At 37.7% G+C, this 12,186-nt stretch overlaps 1 protein-coding gene across 2 annotated transcripts in view; it reads left to right on the forward strand.

The window, feature by feature from the left end:
• The window catches only part of CTPS2 (CTP synthase 2), a 79,756-nt gene that overhangs the window by 51,313 nt on the left and 16,257 nt on the right, over nt 1-12,186 (forward strand). For both annotated transcript variants that reach the window (XM_062574362.1, XM_062574369.1), the window contains exons 15-17: nt 4,990-5,086; nt 7,741-7,796; nt 9,606-9,702. In XM_062574362.1, coding sequence (XP_062430346.1) covers nt 4,990-5,086; nt 7,741-7,796; nt 9,606-9,702 — 250 coding nt within the window. The remainder of the gene's footprint in view (nt 1-4,989; nt 5,087-7,740; nt 7,797-9,605; nt 9,703-12,186) is intronic.

Below are 12,186 nucleotides of genomic sequence, written 5' to 3' on the forward strand. Positions count from 1 at the left end.
TGGCTTTATGGCAATTAGCCACATGCTGGAGGGCTGAGTGCTTCAGACAAGTGGGCAATGATGTGGTTTGCTTGGAACGCAGAGCTCTGGGGACAGGAGCGTACCTAACTTCTGTCACGTGTGCTGTTGTCACGCTTAACATTGGGGATTCTGGTGGCTGCATTATCCTCACACATTCTTTCAGTAATTGCAAATGCTAAATCCCTGATTTTGAATGAACGAGAAAGAGCATCTTTTTTATTTACTTACCAAGTTGGAAACTGTTGGCACTGCTCTTACTGTTGCATCTGTCATTTATAACTGGTGAACTTGATTTGCTTGAAGCAGATCAACCTGAATCTAGCAGATATTGATTAATCCTTCAAGGAAATGATTCCTCTAGACTGAGTCCTTGACAATTTGTATTGCTGTTTTCATTCCACAGCTGTGTGTAGCAGGGAGTAATATTCAGCAGGACCTGCTTCTGTATTCTCTGCCTCCATCAGCTTTCCCTCTGTACACGTCTTGTGTGCTCGGAGCCTTAGAGCCTCTTTTCAATGTTCAGTTAATCTTTAGAGTCAGTGTTTCTCCTGATGCTTTGTCCAGCAGTGCCAAATTGTTTGTTCACCAGGCAATGTGAATTTAAAAGGCAGAAAAACCTAAAAACCTACTTTCAAGTCTGATTTGCCAAGTAGTTATTCAAATTAAGGGATCCGTTCAGTGACAAGACAGTGCACTGTGGCTGTTGAGTACTGCTGAGTGAAAATACTAAAATACAGTATCTATCCCCTCTATGTGCTGTAAGGTAGGTCTCTGAGTATACGTAACTCAAGCTTGGCTCAGCGGCACATTCCCCTCCTGGAAACACCATTCTCAGCTGAACTCATTTCTAGATGGTAGACAGGAACAAAGATTTGAGATTTGGGTTTCAAAGGCAGAGGAAGGAAAAAAATCTGTCTTTTCCTCTCAAAAATAATTTTTAACACCACTCTCCCCCTTCCCCCAATTCCAAGATAGATGTATTCTTAAAAATGGCATTGCAAGATGTGAGGCAAAGACAAATTTTAATGGCCTGGGGACATTAGCAAAATGATATGTGGTAGGTTTCCAGGGGCTTGACTTCTATATATTGTATGTAGGCTTGAGAGGTTTTCTCATTTGCTTTTATGCATTTTCTAATAAAAATGAAACAATCCGGGCTGTAGATTTCTGAAGGAATATTGCATTTCATGGATGGTTAAAGCCGCTGTTCATCAGTAGTGTGATTTAATGCCAATCAGACTGCTTTATATCTGGAATGTGCTTTGTGTTATGTCAGAGTGATTCATTATCTGTTTCATGTTGGCTGTCTGGTGTGTAAAATGTGTGATCCCTGTAAAATCCCTGTGGTGTTGGCAGTTTTCAGAGATTGGAGTAAGAAAGATGTAATTAATTCCTCACCTCTTCTTGTATCCTCCTTTCTGATGCTTCTGTGTTGCTTGTGGTGCCTGTTGTTCTCTGCTGTTCTCTGGCTTTGAAGAACTAACATAAGAGTTGATTAATTCTGTGGCAGGAAGCATGAACTCTAAGGTCTTTGAAGAATTTACTCACTTGCACAGTTTAAAATAACCACCACTTGAAAATTCATCTTTTACCTAATCAAAAAAAAAAAAAAAAAAAAAAATCTGTAAAATATGGCAAATTTTCCCATAATATGAGTTTGCTTGCTGGTGCTCATTGCTGTTCTTTGGCAGTAGGGCCACAGTGACACTTTGCTTTCAGAAGCTTCTTAGCACGAACTTTGTTGCAGAAAAATTCACATAATAAATAAACACTGTGAGTTGTGCTATGATAGCTGCTAAAGTGGAGCAGAGCCACAGAGTGTATCAAAAAAGAAGAGCCAGAGTTAGAGTAGCCCTGAGGCATTAATTCATACAAACTCCTTTCCTCACCAGGTCTCAAAAATTATTATTTGAAGCTTGTCTATTCTCTCAGTATCATAAACCTAAAAATCTTGGGAAGACAGAGAGCTAGATTATAATGCAAATAATGCAGCTAGCAGAGAGCAACAAAACATGAGCATAAAAGCAACGTGCCCGTAATAGGTTGCAGAAAATCTGCCACTGATAGAAATGAGATTGAAAAGTTGTGTCATATAGCTTTTTCTTAAAAGATACCTCAGTTAAGACATTAGCAGACATTAATGCCAGTTTAAAGGGTTGGGCCTTCTTTCAAGTATGTGCCCCTGGCCACACTACTGTGACCATTGAGACAGGGAGGAAGGGCTTCTGAAATGCAAAGACTAATGCAAATTCTTCCCTGAGAGCCTGCTCCTGTAACGGGAATTTTGTTGGACTCGCAGCCCTGCACTGGGCTCTGACCTGAAGGGTGGGAGATGCGCTTGGTGGAGCAGATGAAGCTGGGGTTTCACACGCCGGCCATGTTCCAGGCTGTTTTCTAGAGCTGGGGAGGGACTCATGAGCATCCCGTGTTTGTTTTGTGCCTACTGGAAGAAGGGAGCACAGAGTTGAGAGTGTAGCTTTAGCCTGTTCAAACTGGTGCGTCCTACTTAATGAACAGGAGACTGTCTATTTGCGAACTGATGTTTTTGAGTCTTCCTGACGAACACTTTTAAGCGCAGTAACTTGGTGAAATCTGCTATGGATTGCATGCAGTGGGCCCCTTGGTTTAAAGGCAGTGGTCTCATGAAGGAGTCTTAAGAATTGAGCAGTGCTTCTCAGGACATTACCCTCTCCCTCATCTTTTGCCTATGCTTCCTTCTAGTCTATGTTACTCCTCTCAGGATGTTTTGATACAGAGAAGACCTCAGCAAATACTGAAAGGCAAGAAAATGGTGAAATCTAAGTTTTTTTCTAAGAAAGAGGGAAAAATAGATATAGTTATTATCGGGGTTTAGTTAGCAAAGTCAGACCAGAACTTTCTACCCACAATTTTTTGTAAGAGAAGTCTGAAGCTGAGGTCAGTGGACCTCAGGGTACCTGATATCCTATGAAGGGATATCAGATCTTGACTTTAGCCTCCAAAATTAAAAAATCTCAATCCTTGCGGTCTTTCTTGTCAACCACAAATACTCACTAGGCAGCTATTAAATTAGAATTTTCATAATTGGAGAAGAAACATGTACTTGAGACTGGAAAGCTATTTGGCACCACTTCAGCACTCATTTAACAGGAAATAGGAACATGACTTTAAGGTTATCTGTAGTCTGGATATAGGCAAGTAAATAACACCTCATAGGAAATATGTGCTTGATTTCAGGTTAACTGAGTGTATTCCATACTGTCATATACATTCTAACTGCTTCTGAAATTCTGTGCTTTTTTTTAATATAATGTTGGCCGCTGATGCAAAAGAAGAGTGAAAATAAATGGAGGGATATAAAATAAAATTAGACAGTCTTGTTATTATTGGAGCAATATGGATTCAATGAGTGTTTCCTTTGAGTTTTTGTGTGTGGGGGGGGGAAGTTGTGTGGCTTTTTATTTTTTCAGCTGAATGCTGCATGGTCCTCACCTTCATGTTTTTGGGGGGTAATTAGAGGATCTGCAATCTTCTAGTGGTTTGATCACAACTTCTGCTCATGACATTTTATAATGAGTATATAGCTTATAAATAACATTTTGAAGGTATGAGGTTATACAGAGATAATTGCACAGCTGAAATACATTGGCACAAGGCCAAAGGCTAAGCACCTTCTACCATCCCTTCTAAATTGAATAATTTCACTTTATGAAGTGTATCATCAGAAATTGTTTTTATTACTCCCAGAGGGCAAATTAAGGTTAATAAAAATCCAATTCCAGACTACCCATATGTGTGAACATTTGTATTTTTAGAACCTTTCTTTGTCAATAGCACTCCTCACTGAGTGCATGTATGCAAATATGAGCATGTAGGTCGTAATTTCATCTTATGTGTTTCTACCATTTTGAATGTGTTTACATCTCTGCGGTAGACTTTCTCTAAATATAATTGACATACCCAGCACAATTTTCAGACTGTAGTCCTTTCATCGAGCAATTGCTTGGCATATTCACTTACTGCCACCATCTTGGAATCCATTTGACTCACGTAGCAACTATTTGCCCCATATTCTTCAGTTCACAAAACCAGTATCTAAGTATGCTCTTTACTGAAAGTTAAAGTATCTTTTTCAGACAAGGCAACCTGATATTCTGTGGATTCTTCAGCAATCTAAGGAAACATTTTAGTAAAGGAGAATTAGAGGGGAAGATTCATCCTTACTCTCACAGTCATAAATTGGTTATGTATTTCATCAAAAATAGTACACACAATATGTTGAAATCACTTCTTCTAATATTCTACTTTTATAATGTTGGATTAAACTCTTGCTGCAAACGTTTTCTTCTCTTACTCCTCACTCTGCTGCCCCATGCGCTCCTCCTCTCCTCTCCCCCCCACAAAAGTGGAGTTGCCTTGTCTTAAGGCAGTTTTTTCTGCCTCTTAATGTAAGAAACAATATTAGTATATAAAGAACAGTGTAAGGAAAAATGAAAGAAATATATAATAAAATTTACCTAAGATAATCTGTCAGCCTCTATTCATCTGGTGCAGCAATTTACCATATAACAGGTATAATCTTTGGTGAATTTTTTTACTTCCATGAATTTACCTGTTTAAAAAAAAAAGATCTATGCAACTTTTAGAGCCCATAATACCTTGTGACAGAATCAGTCCATTTCTAGCATTTTGATTTTTTTGAAGTTTTTTTTTCCATCCAGAACATTTAAGGAACTCATAAATTGCTTTTATTGATCTTAACATTCGATGAAAATGTTTCACTAATATTTTTCCTCCAAGCGTTTGTAATTATGACCTTACTTTGCCTTTCCTAATGTTTTGTTTTCCTTATTGGGACTTTAATACAGTGAGTATATTACTTAACTAAATAATGTTACCATTTATGAATCTGTGCAGGCTGTTGTATGATTGTTGCATGTTTTCTTTCTTTGTTGGACAAAAGAGTATTTAAACAATTTTCCTCTAAAGGTTATTGACATGCCGGAACACAATCCTGGAGAAATGGGTGGAACAATGAGACTGGGGAAGAGGAGGACTGTTTTTAAAACACAAAATTCTGTTTTAAGTAAGTTACAGTTTTGCTATTATCATTCGCCTTTTGGATAGGAACTCTGTAACATGCCTAAGCAAAAATACCAAGGCACGTTTTGCCGAAGGACTAGAGCCTCAAACAAGCTGTTGGATGACAGCTTCCCTGAACTCATTTGTTCTGATTCTCTTTCATATACATTTGCTCTGGACAAGAATGAAAAGGAACAAATGAGAGCCTGGGACCTGGAAGTCCCAGTAAAAAAGTGAGTTAGGACTTGATGTGTTACATTGCTTTAAATAAGCAATGAGGAGACTATTCAGATAACTGAAATAAATTTTAAATGAATAATTTTAATTTTAATACTTCATTATTTTAGTAGAAGGTCAGAGTGTAAGGAAATACTAGGGATATGTCTCAAGTTTCCTTCTGATTTTCTTTGAGTTGATAGGACGTGTAAATGATGCATCGTAAGAACAGTCATATTCATCAGAGCAATGATCTATCAAGCATGTCATCTTATCCCTAGCAATAGCTAAAAGCAGATACTTGTGAAGGACTATTGGAGGAAGACATGCATGCAGCAATAATTCCTTAATATATTCTTGCAGTAAATTCAGTGTCCAGTAATTAGCAGTTATGACTTCCTGAGATGTAGAAAGTGTAGCTTTGTGCTTATGGAGTCTGATGGATATTTTTTTATTAAATTAATCTAATTATTTTCTAATCTATGCAAACTTTCAGCATCTGCATTATCTCCCGGCAGTTCTGCATTTGTGTGTGTTGTGTGAGGATGTATCTATCTATTTTTGTTTAATACAAGCCTACTTGCCAGCTATATTGTTTTATGTCTCTATTTCTTACATTAAAGCTGTTTTTTTCTATTGAGTGAAGATATAGCCATCATCATGCTGTACTTTCTGCTATCTCCAGTGTGGATCAAAGCTTCCTGTTCCTTGGAGCTTCACTACAAATCATTCCGTAGCATTGCCAATTCACCTCAGCCTTAAACGTCATCTAGCCTACTCACCTTAGTCGTCTTCTTGTTTTGACAATATTTGCTGGTCTGTATCCTAATCATAATCAGGCCCTGCTTATCTCCAGTCTCTGACCCTGCACTGTTCTGTGCCTAATCCAGCCCTGGAAACAGTGTTGTTTTGAGAAAGAAAATTATTTGTTGTAGGAAATTAAAGGAAAATTATTTGCTGTAACAGAAAGCTTCAAGAAGCAGTGTAAAGCAACCACAGCATAGAACAAATGATTCCATTTGAGCTATATGCATTTTAAAATTGCAGCAATATTTGATTCAAGTCCCCTATTAACAGGCCTATTTTTACAGTAGTAAAACAAGCAATTCTAAAAATACCTAAAATACAGTTTCTTATCCATAAATAGATACGGGTATATGTTCTGTATTACTCTGCCTTTGACATCAATCTCACAGTGAAGAAATAATCTGAGTTATTAATATATTTAGCTTTGTCAAACTTAGGAAAAATATCTCTCTGATCTTAAAAAATGGCTTTGTCAGAAGACCAAAGTGTAATACATGTGTTTAATGAAAAATCTGCCTTTACAGAGAATGTGTTTGACAGTGATCTGACTGGCAGAGGTGACAGTTCACCTATGTGTAATACAGATATGCAATCACAATGTACATTTTTTTCTTTTTGCTTTACTGTAATTGTTCTGTGTCCTTGCTACTTAATTGAAAAAAATAATTAAAAAATTACAATATGTGGTAATTTTTGTCTATTACTGTGATTTGTTTGGATGACAGTATTTGTGAAAGGCTTGTAGAAAGCTCAGATAGTCTACTCAGGAAATCTCATTCCTATTCCTCATGCTTTAAAACTTGAATGTAAATTTTGTTTTTTAAAAAGTGGTTCATTAAAATTAACACAGTTAGCTCTTTTCATAAGGCTAGAATACTATCACACTGCAATTTTGGAGATTTTTTTTTCAGTTCATTTTTCTACCAATCCAGAAGCCGGGCAGTAGTCTTAGTGACACTGGGATAAACTGAGAGCAGGGTTTGGACTGTTAATTTAAGTGAGAGCTATATTAGAATTCCATTTTAGTGCACGTCTCAAACTCACTCTTTGTTGATGGGTAATGTAGCCTTCCACATTAGGCTCAGAGGACTGCAAGAGTCATTTGGGTAAAGAGATCAGGAAAAGAGAGAAATACAGTATTCTTTATGTAATTGCTCATACTATGCCAACTGCCAGGCATAATCTGTTAAAATGGAACAGATGCAAGCAAAAGGCTGGAGTTCTTCCTTCACTGAACCTTTTGCATGCAGCTATCCTAAAATACTGCAGGGATTTTATGTTGCTTGTTCACTGAAGCATTTGTTTTGTAGCTTTGGCTTTACAATAAAGCTGGCTTTTAGATTCTGCAGTCTACCTAGGCTATTTTTTGTCTGGAAATGCTGAATGTGAATCCTGAATAAGCTCAGGTAACAAATTAAAATATACAGTCATGACTCAGAAAAAACAAAAGTTGTAGTGAAATGAGTAGTGTCCTGTTACTTATTTTCCATGTGAAATTCTTTTCAGGTTTAAATTCCACGGCATTGTAGTTCAGTGAATTGGTATTTGGAAGGTAATTCTGTAATTCCTAGGTCTTTCCTAGAAATAATTGCAAAAACCATTAAAGCCTTAATTACTTTTCTGTTGTATATTCAGGGAAACTTTATGGCGATGAAATGTTTGTAGAGGAACGACACAGGCATCGATATGAGGTAAGTACTACCAACATTCTTTGTATACTCAGAAGTTACAGCTTAAGCAAATTGTGCTTCTCCTGATAGGCTTCTCTTTGGAGCAAATGGGAGGTTTCTGACATGAAACAAGGTTTAATAATGTTTAGGTAGAATCATATAGAAAGGAAGGAATCTCTGGAATTCATTTGGTCCAGCTTCCTGATTGGAGAAGAACCAACTTCAAAGTGAGATTTGACTGCACAGGGTTTTGTCCTGTCTAATTTTGAATATCTCCAAAGATGGAGATTCCACAACTTCTTTGGACAACTTATTCCACTGTTTAACCACTTCATTCTACACTATTTTTCCTTATATTTAACTGAAGCTTTTCTTGGGCAGTTTGTATCTTACCTTTCAGCCTTTTGCTGTGTACCTCTGAGTAGAGTCTGGCTCCATCATCTCTATACCATCCCATTAGAGAGCTGAGGACAGCAGCTAGACTTTGCCCTTTGCCTTCTCTTCCATAGGCTGAACAAGCCCAGCTCCTTTAGTCACTCCTCCTATGTTGCGTATGCTCTAACCTCCTAACCATCCCGATGGCCGTCTTGTGGACTTGCTCCATTTTGCCAATCATAGAATCATAGAATTGGTAAGGTTGGAAGGGACCTCCGGAAATCATCTAGTCTAACCCTCAGCGTAACCCATACAGGAAATGAACCTGCAAACTTAGCATTAGCAGCATCATGCTCTAACCAACTGAGCTAAACCTGCCCCCAGAGGACTGTCTTGTACTGAGGAGCCTGAAACTGAACACAGAGGTGTTCTTGCAAGTGCTCTTCAGTGGGGAATAATATAGTGCACTGATCCTGTCATAGAGACAGTGTAGCATCTTAGTAAAATTGTCTTGGAAAGTGATGTTAGACATGACCTGACTTTCTGTGAAGTATTCAAAAGCTACAAGATTGTAATCCTTAAGCGTATTACTCCTGGGCTGATTAGGTTTAGTTAAGGCTTAGAATATGCTCAGGAAGTCCACATTCTTCCTTAGTCCAAAAGTACGTAAATTTCAGACATCTGCATCTCAAAGGCTCGTTCAGATCACTTGTGTCTTGATAATCATCCAGTTGGCCCCTGGTTTAAGTTTGCGCTTTCATTTGAAAACATCTGAGCAAAGGTGCTTGCGCATATTCAAAACACTGTCATCCAAAGTGATGTGGAGGAGCCAAACAGCTACAGTTAGCTCTGAGATAGTTCAGAAAGCACCTTTGTCCGTCAGTATTTCCAGGGGAGCCTGAACTATGAGGTGTGTGCATGCCACAAATTATTGAGACAACTTTAAGTTCCCTTAAAAGCTGGGCAGAGGATGTGACAGTGGTGAAGGTACTCAGAGTTTGATTAGTAACCAAATAGTTAGAATATCACTAAGGATGTGGAACAGCTACCTCCAGAGCTCCTCTCTGAAGGGTTTTGAACCACAAAGCCTGTGTCTTAGACCACTAAACTATGTGATGTTCAAAGAGAAGATCCCTGCTGTTGAAGGTGGGCCATTTCAAAAGTGAGGAATGTAAGCTGCTCTGAATCAGGAAGACAGCAAGCAAGAGAGACCTTGGATTTAGTATTTTGTGTGTATTTATTGTGAGTTTTTAAAATGCTGATTCATCTGCTATTAGAAAAGAATGCTCACTTTTACAAATTTCAAACTAGAGTTGTTAAGAAAGTAATAGTTCCCAACTTTTTTCTCAATTCTTTTCATTTTTACATACTTAGTAAATGCATTACAATAGAACGACTACTGTTTATTAAATCAAAAAATAGGTAGAACTACTATTTTTTTTTCTGATATTTCAGGTGAACCCAGAATTGATTCGCTGCTTTGAAGAGAAAGGTTTGAAATTTGTTGGCCATGATACAGAGGGGAACAGAATGGAAATTATTGAACTGGAAAGTGAGTTTCTCATTTGTTTAGCTGCACCATGAAAACTATGTAAACTATAAGTAATTAAATGACATGTAGACCCAACTCTGAGCTGTCACAACAGCCAGGGTACTGGTGGGTATTGTTGAGTCCACTTGGGTATTATAATGGATGAAGGATGAGAATATTTTAGGAGCTTTCCACTTCTCCTTCAGGACTATGAGTGCATCTGATTGTCAGAAAGACATATACTACTTTTTCAAAAGAGTATATTTCTAGTTCAGTGGCATCATGTAGTCATATATTATCACAGAATAATTCAGAAGGTAATCTAGTCCAATGCCATACTTAATATGAGGCCACTTTCAAAAACAGATCAGGTTGTTCAGAGCCGTATTCTGCCAGATTTTGAATATCTCCAAGTATACTGTTGTTTGGACCTCAAATCTCTCACCACTGCTCTTTGAATCCAGCAGTCCAACTAGTTTTGAACCCACCTCGTGGTCTACCCGTTAGTCCATGTGTCCTAACTTGGCTACTAGGAAACATATCAAAAGCTTTACTAAAGTTAAAATGATAGAGGGCCACTGCTTTCCCATCATCCACAAGCTGACAGTTCCCAATTGCCTTCCTGTCCTTCATAAGCCTGGAAATGGCTTGGAGGATTTGTCTCATAATCCTGCCATGAATTGACGTTATCCGACTGGCCTGCAGTTCCTTGGATTCTTCCTCTTGAAGATGGGTTTGACAGCTGCCTTTTTCCCATTATCCAGAACCCCTCCTGATTGCCAAAATTCTGTAAAGGTAAGGAACTTCACAAGGACATCGGCTGGCTCCTTCAGCACCCTCCAAGGCATCCAGTCTGGTCCAAGAAAATAATGTGTCCAGTTTGCTTGAGTATGTAAAGTATATATACATGTATTTAATGAAAGTATAAAACATTACTGGAATACATTACCCAAAGAGGTTGTGAAATCTCCACTGTTGTGAATATTTAAAACTTGAAAATGACAAAGCCAAGAGCAACCTGATTTAACCTTGAAGTTGGCCATGCTTCGAGTAAGAGATGGGACTAGAGACCTCCCAATGTCCCTTCCAAACTTGATTAGTTTGCGAATCCTTCCTGCCCTCCCCTTGCCCCCCCTCCCTTTAGAATCATAGAAATAATCTAAGGATAAAAATCCTATAGAAAACAAACTTGAAACTTGTTCTTTCACAGAAGTGATTCAGATAGATGAGCTTTTAAAATACCGTGGAAATTTGGTAGGTTTGTACTACTTTACCAAGTAAGGTTTGCTATCTTTCTTATGAGCTTCCAAGAAGAGCTATACTGCGTATTTGCTTGTTGAATGTTTACAAACATCAACTATTAAACAATCATTCTGGTTTTGCTTGAACCATGAACCCTTTCTTTTAAGTCTTTATTGACTAGATTGATAGTAGGCAGGAGAAGATGCAGGTTATGTAACAAGCTTTTTTTTTTTTTTTTTTTTTTTTTTTTTTAATGACCCTGACTGGCATTGTCTTAGCTAAATTCCATGTACAGAGAGAAAAGTTTGTTTTAAGAATGTGTTGACATCTTGCAGAGTTCTATTTCTGACATAAAGTTCCTAATAAATAATTTTATACTGCACAACTTGTTGAGTAACAGTGTTGTAATTTTGAACAAGGGTTTGAATACAGACAGCTACTTACCATTTCAGTAACTGCAACATTGAGAGTAAACTGAAACCAAAGAATATAGTTGAATTTGTATTAATTGTCATGGTGATCTTTGTTTAGTTTGTTCTTGATAGCATACCTCTGTTGCACATTGCTGGTGAATGGTGTCAGGAGGCTATTTCATCTGCTCTCCATAGAACAACTTGTATAGAGAGCATAGTGAAATAAATTGGGCAGGATTTTTAAATTGCATGTTACTGGGAAAAGAATAAAAGCAACAGTAAAACCTGGAATTATTTCACAGTGGGCTGCAAACAGACTCTGATTACTTGGGAAAAACAATCATCATATAGAGGAGGGTAGGATGGAGCGGAAGCACAGAAATACAGTACATCAGACTGCTTTGGCAAGGCTTTTAGCAGTTTATCCCCACAGGAAAATTTGGTGCTTTGCCATTGTCTTGTTTTGCTGCTTTAAAGAACTAAATTGCATGACAGATAGAAGGAAGTTACAAGATAAATTCAGAACCCAGGTTCTTTTTAAGGCATAGCAGAAGACGAAATAAGAATATACTAGATGATACTCATTATTTTAATTAAAAAAAAGCCTGTTTTCTTGTTATCACTTATTCTATATTACAGAGAAATTCCTTGAATGTTTGGGATTGTTTTGGAAATTGTCAAACTGGAAGAGATCTATGGTTAATTGGACTAAAGTCCAATGTCCTGGCTCTAGAAGTGGTTAATGTTAGCTCCATTAAAATGGGATTCGAAGAAGGAACAGGTGCACAGCATGGAAGAGTACCAAAACATTGTTCCTTAGTTACCCTTCCAAAGAGGATGGGAGAGAAGC

Source organism: Rhea pennata, chromosome 1 (assembly GCF_028389875.1).
Source record: "Rhea pennata isolate bPtePen1 chromosome 1, bPtePen1.pri, whole genome shotgun sequence".
Classification (NCBI taxonomy): Eukaryota; Metazoa; Chordata; class Aves; order Rheiformes; family Rheidae; genus Rhea; species Rhea pennata.